Genomic DNA, 15003 nt, shown 5'->3' with positions numbered 1-15003 from the left:
GTCGGACACTATATCCACAGTATTGGTCTCACAATGTGCTGCAGCTATTTTAACTATATTACATCTGTCTTGCTTTTATTGGGTTTTAATTAAATGAAATTAAATGAATATATTTAGATTGAGATAGCATAAACTGACATTCATGCAGATATGCCAGCCTGACTATCAGATATGATCTTAATGGAGCAGAGACTTTGCAAACTATTAAACTCTACCATATAATGAGGTATCTATTTAAATACTCTTTTCTTTGAAAAGCAACTCTGCCCAACTATGGTGTAGCGCTGGAGAGCCCAATTAACACCTTGAAGAATGAATGGGAAACTGCCCAAGCCATCACACTGCTCATACAGGGTGCTGCAGTTACCTAAGTGGGACTCAGGCACTTCAAAGTGCAGGCCTGCCTTTATGTCCACTCCAAATACAGGAAAAAGCCACAAATGCAAACAGGGGGTGAATCTCTGGCCCATAAGAAGCTGCAAACTTCATGCTCCCCAATCATGCCAGAGTGGAACAGAGCCTTGGTGAATCTTCACATCATAGCACCAGATCCCTGAAAACAAAACTTCAAACTCATAATTGGAAGTCTCTTGCACTGAGCTGTAGAAACCTCCCATACTACATTAGAGAGCTAATCAATTTCTTTTGTGAGTCTGAGGATGTGTGCTGCTCATTGATTTCTAAAAGGTTCCCTTGACACCTCCCTTGGTAATTACTGTGTCTTCCACAAGCAGCCAGCTCTAGAGTTTGAATCCCAGGTGAAATATTCAATTGAGATGTTCAATTGAGATGTTGCTCAAGAACAGTGAATAGAAATCAAAACTTGGACACTGTGACAGGCTTTACTAGTTTGTTTTTAAACTTTCTATCTCACTAAACTTGTGAAGCAGCTGGTAGAGAGGCAGCCAAGTGCCTGTGAAAAGGAGGCTGAAGAACATACAGCAAGTGCATCAGAGGCTGCCTTGCTGCTCATTTATGGTAATTTCTGATGCTGATTCAGTCAGCTATGAAGTGAAACACATCCATGTGCACTTTCCTATTGCTCCTTCCTAAAGCTTCTCAGAATCATTTAACAAGTGTGATATTTTCTTCCAGCACAAACAGATCAAGATTAAACCATGTTGTGGGGGAGATAAGCTAAAGGTCACTGGGAAATTTCATAAACTATAAATGCATTAGTGTAATTAGCATTCACTGATACATCAAGGTGGGTTCAGGAGTGTCAGGCTGGGTTCTATTTTTGCTGAGAGTGATGTCTCACTTACCCACTCCTCCAAGTACAAACCTACTTATCATCCAAGCACCATCAAATGTATGCAGAAGGCTCCTGCTATGGGGAAATGCTCCAAGACGATCACCTTGGTTAGAAGAAGATGGTGGTTCCCTGGCAGCAGCACTCATAACAAATGGTTTTTGAGAGCCCAGAGATAATCATGGCCAGGCAAGGCAGTCTGCTTCATATTTAAGCATGGGACCTCCCTACACCAAAGTTGTTCCAGTTGTGGTCCCTTCTGTACTTTGTGTAGGGCACTAGGGGCTTTTTCCCCCAGACTAAAGCTGCTGTGTAGTCGTGCTGTGCATTGTTAAACAGCCACTTTAATTCACACTGGGGAGCTCCACTTCATCAGTGAATAAAGCAACGTTTATTTTCTTTAATTCTCTAATGGGCCTTACAGTCCTGGGAGACTGAACAGTGCAGCAGAAAAACAAGAATTCCTTGCTAAAATGAGTGCTTTCTTAGCTACCCCCAAGAAATAACCATTAGTATTCCAAAAGCCAGTATTTGGCTTGTCAAACAAAAGAATCAAAAAAATGATGTATTTCAAAACTGTGTCCACCTTCCCTTGAAATCCACAGAATTGCTGCTTTTTGGATTTTTCTTTATTCTTGTGGTATCACATAGTCAGGATGGCAACAAGCTCAATGGAAAGCAGAGCACTGTCTTGCAGTCTGTATAAGGAGTAAAGTTGTGTATGACCACTGACTGTAAAATCTCAACCAGTATCTCATTATCTTGATTTGCACTGTACTCCTGTTAAAAATACCCAAGACCCACTGAGTTGGTAGTGAAATGTCTGAGCCTACCAAGGATTTGGGTCAGTATCAAGACGTTCTACCGAAGAAGATATCCAGGTGATGTTCCAAAAGGCATGTCCACTCTAATGTCTCCTTTTAACAAGCCACGATATCCTGCCAGAGAGGTTCAGCTCCAAAAACAGTTTTTACATCATAAAAGAAACAAGCTCAGAGCAAACTGACATTTGGGTTTAGAATCGCATTTCAGGGAATAAATAATAGCAGCACAGAAAGAGAAAAGGGAGGAAGAGTGAGGAGGCTGGGAAGCCTTACTTGCTTTGCTACCTTACCCGAGCGGAGTTGCTTGATTCGCCCATTGCTGGTTGCAGTGTCCACAGGCAGGAAGTCCTTGAACCAGGAGATTTCAGGATCAGGGTTCCCACTGGCAGCACAGAGCATCGTGGCTGTACGGGCCTTTTCCACCACCTTCAGCTGTGGGCCCATGTCAATGGTTGGGAAGCCAGCTGGGAGGTGGTCTTCTGCAAGAGGAAAAAACACACAAGGTTAAAGAGAAATACTCCCAGGTAGCAATGGGATACAGTTGCAGTGACAGCAGGGCCACCCTACAGCATCTGTGCCTCTGCTGGAAAACAGCAGCCTGACTTCTCTACTGAGAAGGTGATCAAGCCCTTAAAGCACATTAGGCTCTATAATGAGCATTCATTACACCAATAGAAGCTTCCACTAAATTTAACTCCATTTAAATCAATTGCCTTGGGAAACATCCATAATTTTCATTGATACATAAGCTCCATCCACTGTTGTTAATAATTCAATAAAAGAAGGTATTTGACTTTTTGTGGGAGGATTGAATTGAAGACAACAGACAAACACAAAGTCAAATAGTTTGAGGCATCTTGAAAAAGAACAACTAATCCCTTAGAAAGGTCCAGAGAAGCCCATTTAATCTTTTTTTCTTTTTTTTTTTTTTTTTTTGACTAGCAGCATTCTGTCACATTGGTAGGATAGACTGTGAATTTCTTCCTCATGTCTCCAAATCTGATTCTGAAGGCTTTAGAAACTAATGAAGGTAAAGCTAATGAGCCACACTCTGCTCATGAGCTGCCTGGCCAGACTGTGCCACTGCAAGCTCCTAGTGCATTTTCTGAGCTGTAGAGAGCAACAGAGGCATGCAAGAAATGGTCAGTGCATGCTCTGGCATGGCTTACTACAATACTGTGAAACAAAGCAGCCCCTTAACTGCTGAAATCATTCATGCAGGAGGTAGAAAAACAGTTAATTGGGTTTGTTGCTGCAGAGCACACTCAGGTAGGCTGGGTGGAATACATTAGGCAGCCTTCGCCGATAAGCCAAGGCATGCTCCAACATCGTCATTCAACAGCAGCTGCAGAACTGAGCTCATTTATTCATTCTGTGGCAAGATGTACTGTACTCTGCTAAGCCTGAACTGCAATCAAAAGAACATACTTTTGCAGAAAAAAAGAACTTGAAGAACATTAAGAAGCTTTTAAAGCACCAGAAACTCAATTATTTTCAGTATGTTTCTTTTTTTCCCTGTTTTAAGGAACCTTAAGCAAACTTTTTCTTTGGCAAATCTGATTCTTTAAGGCTCCCAGCTCACTGCAGTGTTTAAACAAACAAGACCTTAGCATCTTCCCAAGTCCCAGAGGAATCTGAACTTGCTGCAATCTGATTTTTCCTGCTATCACTGCACATCTGTACCCCTCACTCCTCACAGGAAGATACTAGCAATAGGTCATCTCAGGTGCTTCCTTCTACCGCTACTGCCACACCTGCAGCACGAACATGGCCTGTGGTAGGTAATCTTGCATATGTCTACCCAAGATCTCAAGAGAATTCCCAAGACCCTTGACTTGTTTGCAAATCAAGACTATAGCACAAAGCAACATCTGCTAGAAACAACAAAAAAAAAAAATACCTAGGAATACCATTTAGATGAGAGTGACTATGAAGCATTCAAGGTTTTCTACAGGAAAAAAGGTTCCTGATGTTTTTTAAAAGCACAAACTGCATTTTGTCTCCCAGACAGACTTCTTGAGAAACCTCTCTCATCATGAACAAACATGAATGGAATTATTTTCTTTTTTAAATGAAAGGTACTATGAAAACTAGCTCTTTTTAAATTTGCTCTCCATTGATTTTCAGAGACAAAAGGTACACAGAGCTTAACTGGAATGACACCAGTACCAGCATTCAATAGCAAGCAACAGAAGCACTCAATACTGAGCAACCACAATGTATACTCCCACATGGCTGAAAAGAAACAAAAGAAGGGCACACACAAAAGTACAACCTGGTATAGACTTAAAAGCAAAGGAAGATACATAGAAAAAAGCAGTAACCAATGACAGTCCCTTGGATTAAAGCCAAGTTTGCCTATAGTGCAGCATCTTGCCATTTAGGGTATTGAAAACAGATGTTTACTCTGGGGAGGCTGAAACCCTGAAGTGATCTAATCTAATCACCATGATTACCACTGACAATCTTTTCTGGTTTGCACAAAATTTTGCAAAGAGTGCACTGAGCTAAGTATCATCCAGTTAACTTCATCCAAAGTCTGTGTAGAGGCTTAGCACGTGGCTAAAAGTGAACCTGAAACTACCATTTGTGCAAGAAATCTCTTCCTGTCTGCAGCGATCCCTGACCACAGACAGCAGAGAGACCAGAGAGTCCTTCACAGTGTCTGATCCACAGGTACATGACCAGTCTGCTGCACTGGAGTGACTGCTCAATCAAAATTAGCAGTTTGTGATGAGCCACAGACCAGCAGAAATGACACCATCTAACCTTGACTTCACTGAATACAACAGAGAGACACTGATTACGAACACCCAGCAGCGTATCTGCCTCTGCTGTATTAGAACTCTTGGCTCAAGCCTTTTCTACACTCCAAAGTTAAATGCAACACTGCTCCCACACCCTCCACCCCCTGCAAGACCAAGTCATTACAGAGACCAGGTGAGAACACTGGGCACTCATCAGCTGAACAGTGGGCACAGGTTACCACCATGTGATGATCATCAGTACCCACACCCCACGCTGTGCTGGACATATACAAGCACAGCCAGCCATGCAAGGTTCACGCAGTGCACAGTCTTTTCCCTCTTAACCACACATAAGCCCCAGAACTATCGTGGCAAATGATGATAGTAGAGAAATGGTGCATCCTTCATAGTCAGATCCACAGCATGTTTCCTGGGCTAGCACTGATACAGCCCAGTTCCCATGCATGCCTAGAGCTTGAAACCACCAAAACTTCAGCAAGCAGCGCTGGCATGTCTGCAGCTACCAAGCAAGGACTCACTTGAACCCTTGTCAAACATACACAGAGGTAGCACTGGTGTTTAAGAGCAGCAGTGTGACTCTAGGAGGCTGTAGTCCCAGCTCACATCAATGTGTGATGAGATGCCTGGGGAAATCTGACAGCTGGTCTCTGATGACACCTCAGACACCCAGAGGCTGGAGTTCACCTGCTGTTAGTTCTGTGGTAGCTTCAGAGGACATATGCTGGGGACATGTGCTGGTCAAGGTCAGAACATCTGGGGATCTAGCTCAAGAGAAGGAGGAGCACCTTCTCCAGATGCGGTCCAAGGTGTACCTGTACCATCACGACATGGGGAGCCTCAAACACTCCATAGTTCTCCCTGTACTGTGTGGCTCTGGCAGGCCCCGAAACCTTCCTGGAAAAGAGTGGCTTTGGAGAAAACCTGAGCTGGTCACACCGCAGAGCACAGCCCAGAACAAGCCCACGCCTGCTCCGTCAGCAGCACTCCCGTAGAGATAACAGGGCTTCATTCCAGCCAGGCTTGGCGCTGCTGACTTCACTGGGACAGCGAGGGATGTGTCTGTATTCAAACACTACAGACCACGATAGGAGTTCAGAGCTGTTCTTGCCGTGCCTTGCCCTCAGGCAAAAGTCTAATCTAGGTATAATTATGAGGCTCAGTCATGCCTCGGCTCCTTTCAGCCCTTGCTTGCTGTACTAACTTGTCTGCACACGGAGCTTGTCAGTAACAGCCAAGCTCCTATTCCAGCCAATACGAGGATACTCTTATTTGCGAAAATGAGGTTGTCAGCACTTGGTTTTATTCGAGGATAGCCAGTGTGCCTTCAATGCACGTTAGAACAGGCTATGAATCTGCTTTCAAGTGCACACCATGGAAACCAGTTTTTATTTCTGGGTTTCAGGTACTTTCAGGTACTTTCAGAAGATAGACATTAGGTTAGAGCAAGCAAAATCTAGGCACAATAGGATTTCTGGGGGCACTGCAAGCTCTAACTGCCTCCATGGACTAGAGCAGCAGTAGCAGAAATGACAGAGGAAAGCAGGAATAGAGAAACAGAAGGAAAGGAGACGGAAACAAAAAGAGAGAAAAGAACAGATGAGTGGGTTTTGCAGTTACAAACTGAAACTTGGAAAATCCACAGCCAGGCTAAGGTCTTGCTAGCAGTAGTCACCAAGGAGACAGGAATGTCCCTCTGGCATCCAGCATGACAGTATGGGCAGAGGATATCTCCTCTCACTTGACAGCTCCCTTTGCTAATCTTCTTTCTGAGGTGACAGAAATCTAACCCCTGCTCTCATACAGCTCCTTTGTGCCATGCATTTCTCATCTTTAAGGAAAAAGCTAAGGTAAGAAACCTTTCCCACAGCCCAAACAGGAGCTAAGACCTCCTTTAGAGCAACTACAATTAGATGTCTTGTTCCCCAGCTCCCCAGAAAACTACCTTTTCTGAGGAAGCTGCTGTGAGAGACATACCCCTCGGTGCGTCCTTATTTTCTGCATCACTCAAAATATCAAGTGATGATAAGGGACATACAGGCAATTGCAATTTACGTCTTACAAGAAGCACGGATCAGCCCCAGCATGGAATGGTGTGTAGATAACAGCTGCTTGCAAAAAAAGGCCTGCAGAGGAGTCTGTGGTGAGCACAGCTGTTGACAGTTGAATCCTGCAGGATTACCCCCAGGATTTTGCTGAAAACTTGTAATCTCTCACAGGACAGAAAAGTTGGAGGAGCTGAATATCAAATTGCTACCAGCACAAACATTGTACAGAACTCACTGCTCTTGCAGCCAAGCAGTTCTGTTTTTTGGGGGTCATATCCTGACTTGGCACCTGTAAAACCTTCCCCCTTCCACTGCTTACTTCCACTGTGTCAACGTAGGAAATGGTATTTTAGAAATGATAGTGCAAACTGTAAACACGTTTATGGGAGTTATTTGTCACATTCTTCTTCCTATAAAAGCCAGGCTTGCTTACTATCATGAGTCCAATTGTTCAGACTGCTGAGGGAGAGTTAAAAAATGATACCAAATATAATTTTAAAATAGGAAAGAGTAGCTTTTCTATACATTACAGCTACAGCTGTGAGGGTAAATCTCTTACAATCTATCAAAACCACTGCCCCACTGGAAGGGGTGTTTTCAACTCCTTTCAAGTGAGATATTGGGCCTTATCACCATACAGGGCTGGAAATGGCTTATCTGGGCCACTGGCTGCCGCCAGCCTGCCTCAGCTGAGGTACTTCCAGATCAACATCAATTTTAGGGTCTCGATAGGGATGATTAAAACACAAAGCTGCTTTGTTTTCAGTTCTGCCAGCTATCTGAAACCACTCAGGAGTGTGTGGTGCTAGGGACAAGCGAGGAAATGGATTGAGGGCAGAGAGATATCTGATAAATGTGTTTGACTGTGGTCAGCGTTGCACAGGAGCAGGATATACAAACCAAAAGCTATTTCACATGTTCCTTACCCATTCAGTGAGGCAGGCTGGGATCACACCCAGTCTACGTCACCAGGGCTGAACTGATCCTGCCCAGATGTGGTGGCTTGATGCACTGTAGCACAGGATACTGCAGGGATAACCCCTGCCTACTGACAGACTCTTTCCTGATGGATCAATGGAATTACTTTACGAATTTCACAAGCTTCCAAATCTCCCTTTGCGACAAAAAAAAGCATTTGCAAATGCAAGAATTATGAGTGCAAGGATGATAGCCTGGGTAGTCGGCAACACTTACTAATGAAAGATGCAAGGCAGTAACATAGTAAGCACACCACAAAGCAGGACATCTGTTTGCTGAATAAACAGCCCTGACTCCTTCAGCACAGGTTACACGGCACAGCTATTCAATTACTGCAAGACAATCAAAAGCAGCCGAGCAATCCAGCAGCCCAGAAGAACGGCATCTCTTTACATGATAAGAAAACCCTGACATCGCTCTGTTCAGGTTCAACTGAGGCTCTACAAAGAGCATTTTATCAGCCATTTTGAGGCAATGCTGTCTTTCTGCATCCTTCTTACACAAGTCCCTAAAGAGGAGCACCACAAATGTTATCCAAATTCATGGTCTCTGAAGGCTGCCCAGTGTTGGGCTACTGGCCATGTGGGGAGTGGTGGGCGGGCTGCATTTGTGTGAGCTGGCTGGGAGAGCCAAGCCTCATCCAGGCTAATGAATACCCCCCTCGACATTGGCATCGCCTTGCAATTGCCTAAGGAAAAGGTGGGGCAGTGAAACCAACCCGTTTCAAAGGCAGTACAGTCTTAATTACTGGGTTAGTAAGTCTAAAACAGTTTCAGGCAGGCAGAAAATACAAACAGTCATCTATTGATGACAAGGCTTTTAATGACAAATCTGCTGGCTTTGTATGACATCATGCCAACGTGACATGATGAAGCCGTGTACTGAAAATGGGGAGAAGGGCACAGATGAATGGGTGGGTGTGGAAACAAGCTCCAGAAGGACTTCTCTGTTTCACGGTGTAACCACATGAATTACTGCACAAGAGCTTACAGTAAACAAAGTATTTGCTATCTCTTAGAAAGATCACAGCACCAGCAAAACAGCTCACAAAAGAAGGCATCTGAGTCAGTTCAAAACAAAGAAAGTACTGTAAGGAAAATTCAAGAAAATACGAGACTAGACATGGCAGAAGAGGATAAACTGTCAGGCAGATTTCTGCTCCAGGGGCTCACAGTGTGGGAGCTCATGGGACTTGCTTGTTCCAGAGCTTATGAGTCCATAAACACTTGATGGAGACAGTGCTACCCTTCCAGTGCCAGAAGGGAACTGCTGACACTGTCCTCACGTCTGGACAGCAATTATCTCCATTTACAAGCAACCAGTACTTTCTTAGTAGTATAGGTGGCCATTCCCAAGCACCTGTTTATCTCAGAGGGGAGCAGGATGGTTTTGCAGAGGCAGGTGCTCCCAAGAGTAAGACAAATCAGCACCTCCCAACTTGTTCTGATGAGGAATCAGGCTGTGCTCCAGCCAAGTCCCTGCGCCGCTTCTCTCCACGCATGGTGCTAAGGTAACAGACAGTCTCTGCAGCACTGTCCCTTGCCAGGGCTGAGCACCCCACATCTGCCACTGGCACTGGTGCACAGGCAATTTCTCCCTCTCCTTCGCAGATAATCTTGTGCTTGACAGACAACGAAAAGATGATTAACTGCTGAAGTGACTCAAGAGCAGAGGTAAGTCACAAACCTGGCCAAATTAAAGGTATGCACCCACAACTCACTGTTGCAGTTTAGTATAGGGATCTTCCTAAGTAATAACAACTTCTGCCCTGTATTGTGTCAGCTGTGGAGCCTGCTGCCAGCTAGGAGACCTCCACCCATCCTGAAAGAAAACAATTATTTACAACTTGATCAGATTAGATTGCAACAGTCAGAGGTGGCATTTACAAAATCCCTACTACCACTAAATCCTTCTGTCAACCCAGCTATCTCTGCTGGCTTTCCATTCTGGCTTCCTCATAATGACAGTCACACTTGCAGCCTTGGTCCTAAACTCAAGTTTTTTGCAAGACTGAGACACCAAATATTATCTCAAATAATTTAAAAACTCCAGAAGGAAGATTATAGAAGAAGCTCCTCTGCTCAGGCTAAACAAACTCTATGCCACAGGGCAGAGCTTCTCCAAGCTGATTATACATCCTCACAGAGTACTGGGAAGTGTGATACAAAGCCTTAGGATGTGAGGAACAGCCTGGACCTCCTGCTCCAAGCTTGTTACTTTGCCACAAGTGTAAAGTAGTGTCCACAAACAACTCAAAGCCGAAGACACATCAAAACAAATATTTTCCTGAATGACCAGAGAAACTAGTTGGTCATGTGAGTGAAGCACTAAAAACAGCTTAGACTGTATGGCACTGAGAGTCATTTAAGGGTTCAGTGTATAGCACAGCAGAAACTACACATCAAGAAATGTCAGAAATGTGGATGAGGAAGAGTTTGCACAGAAAGAGAACCTATCTGCAAGACTCCCCGGCTGAGCAAGCACCCTTTTTTAAATCCTTGTTTGGCAAGAAAAAAAAATAAAATTATTTCCTCCCTCAAAATTACAGCATGATTTCAAGTAGGTAAAAATAGAGTTTTCTGGGTCACATCCAACAGCTGATAAATAAGGCTAGGCTCTTTCAGTAACTACTACAAAAAAAACCCCTCTCATCAGCTGGAAGTATGCACTGAAAAGACTCACAAAAGTTCTTCAAAAGCATGAATTCAGAAGGGTTTTGCAGCCAGCTATTAAGACTCCATAGTAAAGGAACAGTAAAAGTCGACCATGCTGTGCTTTCAGGCAGGACTGTGCCATTTGTTGGTACCAGCTGTTGAATATAACTGCCTGTAGAACTGTTTTCAAACCACCGTTGCTTTTTAATATTTTATACTGAGAAATACAACAGCAATACAATATTGCTACTGCATGTTTCCTTGTGTCAGAATATATCAACACACCCCCACTAAAACACACCCAAAACTTCAATCTTTACAAGGAAAAGCATGGCAACAGCTCTTACTTGTAATCAAAGTCATTTATTAATCCACTGCATTTTTCATACTACCTGCCCTGATGTGAGGTGTTATTAGCATAAAGATTTTCAGTTTTAAGATGTGCAATCAATAATGCATTACCATATGCCATTAAATCCAATGTGTGGTTAAATTAATAGAGCATTTGACTTTTGATCCATGTATGTTTGGTTGCAGTTCAACACAGGAAAAAGGGCATGAGAGTGGAGTTAATCTGACAGCAGAGCTCTCCCACGCTTTCCAACATCAAGTTTCAGATTAAAGTGAAGCATTCCTGTTGCCACTCAGCTGGAATACTAAATATGTTCATTTCCACTTCACAGGCCAGAATGCAAGATTTTCGGTCACTTAACTCCTACTGAAAGGGTTAGACCATGCTAAAATCTGATTTGCTTAGTTTCTGCAGCCTGTTGCATCATTGTCAATCCAATGGCTTCTCCTTCTCTGAGGAACATCGCAGTCTGTCAGAGCATCACTGAGAAAGTTTCAAGCAAAAGCTTTGATTAAGGATGTGAGCAAGTTGTGTGTTTTGACAAAATGTCCTGCTGAAAAAGTCTTCCAATAATTGTTCCAACATGGGAAGGAAAAAGTACTGCTTTTCCTTGCATCTAAGCTACTGAAAAGGAAGGAATTCAGACAACATGGATGAGCAATGACTCCTGACTTTTAAAGGAGAGAACAACCTCCCTGTTGTCTGTCTTTCACTCTCTCCAGGATCCCCAAAGCCCCTTGAGGTAACTGGAAGTTAGCAAACAGCACAGGGACTGGGGGCACCCTGTGAGTTGGCAGACCACACCAGGTTGGGTGGAAGTGTCCCTCTGCTGCAGGGTAGGAGGGCTCTGCAGAGATATCTATCTGCACAGGCTGGACTGACTGACTGAGGGCAGCAGTATGAGGTTCAACAAGGCCAAGAGTTGGGTTCTGCACTTGGGTCAAAACAATCCCATACAGAGCTACAGGCTGGGGACAAAGTGGCTGGAAAGCTGCCCAGCTTGGAAACAGAAACTTAAAGCTGTGCTGGGGAGGAGCTAGAGAGTTGTTAGAGAAAGCACAAAAATACTCTACTTCTGGCATCCGCAACCAGCCAGAGCTTTAAAGGAAAACAAGGATTCCCTCTGCTCCAAAAGAATATCCTGAAAAACCTTTTTGTTCTCTGATCTCAAGGACTAAAATGAACTTTTGGAATAAACCTCCAAAATTGCCAAGCTATGGGATAGAGTTGCTCTGTGATGCCGTGAGACTTTGAATCCCAAAGCCAGCAATCAAGGTGTGTGGGTGTGGGAAAGGAGGATGAACACAATTCTTACAAAAGCAAGACTCCTCTGCAGCAAACAAGCTGAAAAGCATCAGTCCAGGTGCTTAACAGCCTGCTCTCCTCTCTCTCTGTATTGCCTCTTCCCTTACACTACACCCTTCCTCCAGCACCATCCCTTCCTGCCTTATCAACAGATTCCCACTCACGTGGTTCTGTCTGCCATTTCCTTACTTATAGCAAACTGTGTTTTGAGAAAATGCTCATAAATCATATCAAACAGCTAGCAAAAACAGTACATAGAACCAGTCCCAGTAAAAGCCAATACAGTAAAATACAAATTAAATTTATAGTCCAAAGCATTATTTCTTCATAGGATTTGGAAAGAAAGTAACCTTTAGAAATCTCTTAGAAATACTCACGTATTGACATAAGGTAGCTCTGTGACACTGATAAAGCCTCTCTGGTACCTTTTTTTTCCGAGAAATTCTATTTTCAAATGAAACAATAAATGTGAAGTTTTCAGTGAACTTTTTTTGTTGCAGCCAGCTCAGGCACAGAGGGTCTGCTAGCATGGAAATCACTCAAGAACTGTAAAAAGAGCTTTAATTTAACCTCCAACACTAAACAGATGAGTGACATGGCATCACTGCTTTCCACGCAGAAGTTTTAAAATACTCCATCACAAAAAATATCATGGGTAAATAACTTTATTTACTTGCTGGGGCATTGACCTTTTATAAAAGGGAAAACACAACAAACCTTGAACAGAGCCAAAGACAGAAATATTCTCTTATTATGAGTTTGTCTGATGTTAAACCACCACTTTCTAGAAAATGCAGTAATTGTACTGCCTCCAACATCACTTCAGATGGAGACTCTGGTTACCCTAACAGTATTTCAGAGACAGAAGGATGTAGAAAGGCCCACAGCCAAAGACCCACAGTAAACCAGTGGCTACATGCAAACACAAGTAAGACATTGTTGCCAGACAAGTGATGGTTTTTAAAGCTGGGATGATGTAATTGTTCAGACTTTAACAGAGGACATACTCTTCTTTTTTGCAGATAGCAAGTGTTGCAGAGGCTCAATATCCTATTTACTGCTTTGCCACAACACCCATCTTTTCAGGAAGATGTGCAATAAAAGGAATGGCTGACAATTTTAGCCAAGGTTTTAAACAAATCCCCAGTGCAGGCCCTCATGAATTAAAGAGCACACAACAGATAAATGGAAAGCTGGCAATGAAATAACATCAAGACCAAGTGGACAAAACAAACAAACAAAAAAAAAGCATCTCTTGGCTCCAGTGTTACTCATCTTAATATAACCAAATGCAGGAAATCAGCTGAAATTATTTTGCTGTTCATGGAAAATGCATTCCCTAACTTCAGACATATGTGCTGGTAGTCAGACTCATTTTATCAAATGACTACTACAGAAATTGTGGGTTTCCCTGCTTTTCCCTGGCAAGTGAGGAACATGGCACAGTTTGGTGGCTTGAAATTCTACCTTGCCAGGTGGAAGGTTTTGTTTTCTTTAAATATGGTCCCTGCCTTTTCTCCCAAAACGTTACATCTGCAAAGTACAAACCAAGAAAGCTACATGGATACCTGGATTTGGCAAGCCTTAGCTTCACTGTGCTGGAAAATTAAATTAAGGGAAGCTTCAAAAAGGTTTTTTTCCCTCTTGAAAATGAAAGGATTGTTGGCCTTTAAGTCTTAAAGACAACCTGCTATTTTGCAACTGCACTGTTATTCTGTCTTTCTTTAGATCCCTGCACTAGCTCCATACACTAGTGGCTGGAAGGAGCAGTTTCCACAGCAGCTATTGAAATTTCCTCAATTCTTATTCTTTTTGATTTGGGAAATCACAGAAGGGGGTAAGGAAAAGGTAGCCACTGTGGACTTCTCAGGATCTACTCATGCAATAAAGCCAAGGCTCAGCATAAGCAAAATTGAGAACGGCTATTAAGGGGACACTGTGCTCTTGCCCTATCAGAGTATTGTTTCATTCCTGACTGATTGGCAGGCAGCATTTGACAGACAGGGGCTAAAGCCATGGGGTTGCAGGTCTCAGAAAATGATTACAAGGGGAAATTGAGTGCATGAATTGGTTTGTCTCCCTTGCTCTGAACCATTCTTCCTTCTGCCCCTCACATACACACTGGCTACTGTTCTAACTGTTCTGCCAGCCCTTTTTCAATGTTTTGATGGAAGCCACACACAGCCTGGCTTGCAAGAGCTTGCAAGTCCTAAGGATTCTCCAGGTCCACATTTCCTTAAAATCCTCAGATGTTTACACAGAGCTTTAAAATAAGGGCAATATGACTATGGTTTTTCTCCATTTCCTGGTGTGTATGAAGTAGCCAGCCCTGTTGTAGGACAGAACATAGCACCTCTGCCCCATTCTGCAGGTATGTGCAGGGGTGACTGGCAGGCCATGGCTGAGCAGTCCCTCATCCTTTCCCACGTTTTCAGGAGGTGTTGCATTTGGAGCCACACACTTGCAGGATGTGCTTTTGCTGCTGCTGCCAACTCAGAAAAGTATTGCTACATCTTTCTTTAATCCAGCTCAGGTTAGACCAGATTTTCCGGTACAGATAACAATTGCACTATTTACATTTCATACACCTAAAGGGCAGGCATCCGGGCTTTGCTGGAGCAGATGTCTTAGGCAGAAACCCAAAGACTAAAAAAGCATGTAAAAGCCACAGCTGCCTCTCTGACCTGCTCCAACACGGCCCAGGTGATTTTGTCTGCACAGACTGCCCAAGCAGCTGACACGCACTGAGCTGCTCACTGCAAGGTGTCAGAAACGATAAAGCAATGGCACAGTTTGATTTACTGCTGGGCAAACACCGGCTGGCA

The 15003-nt window shown here is 43.5% G+C and overlaps 1 protein-coding gene across 1 annotated transcript in view; it reads right to left on the bottom strand.

Moving 5' to 3' along the window:
- Positions 1-15003, bottom strand: part of PTPRF (protein tyrosine phosphatase receptor type F) — a 285818-nt gene that overhangs the window by 104127 nt on the left and 166688 nt on the right. The window contains exon 5 of the mRNA XM_062497725.1: positions 2367-2555. Coding sequence (XP_062353709.1) covers positions 2367-2555 — 189 coding nt within the window. The remainder of the gene's footprint in view (positions 1-2366; positions 2556-15003) is intronic.

This window comes from Cinclus cinclus, chromosome 8 (genome assembly GCF_963662255.1).
Source record: "Cinclus cinclus chromosome 8, bCinCin1.1, whole genome shotgun sequence".
NCBI classification, from domain to species: domain Eukaryota; kingdom Metazoa; phylum Chordata; class Aves; order Passeriformes; family Cinclidae; genus Cinclus; species Cinclus cinclus.
Note: the sequence above shows the minus strand (reverse complement) of the source record. Positions and strands in the feature narration are given on the sequence as shown.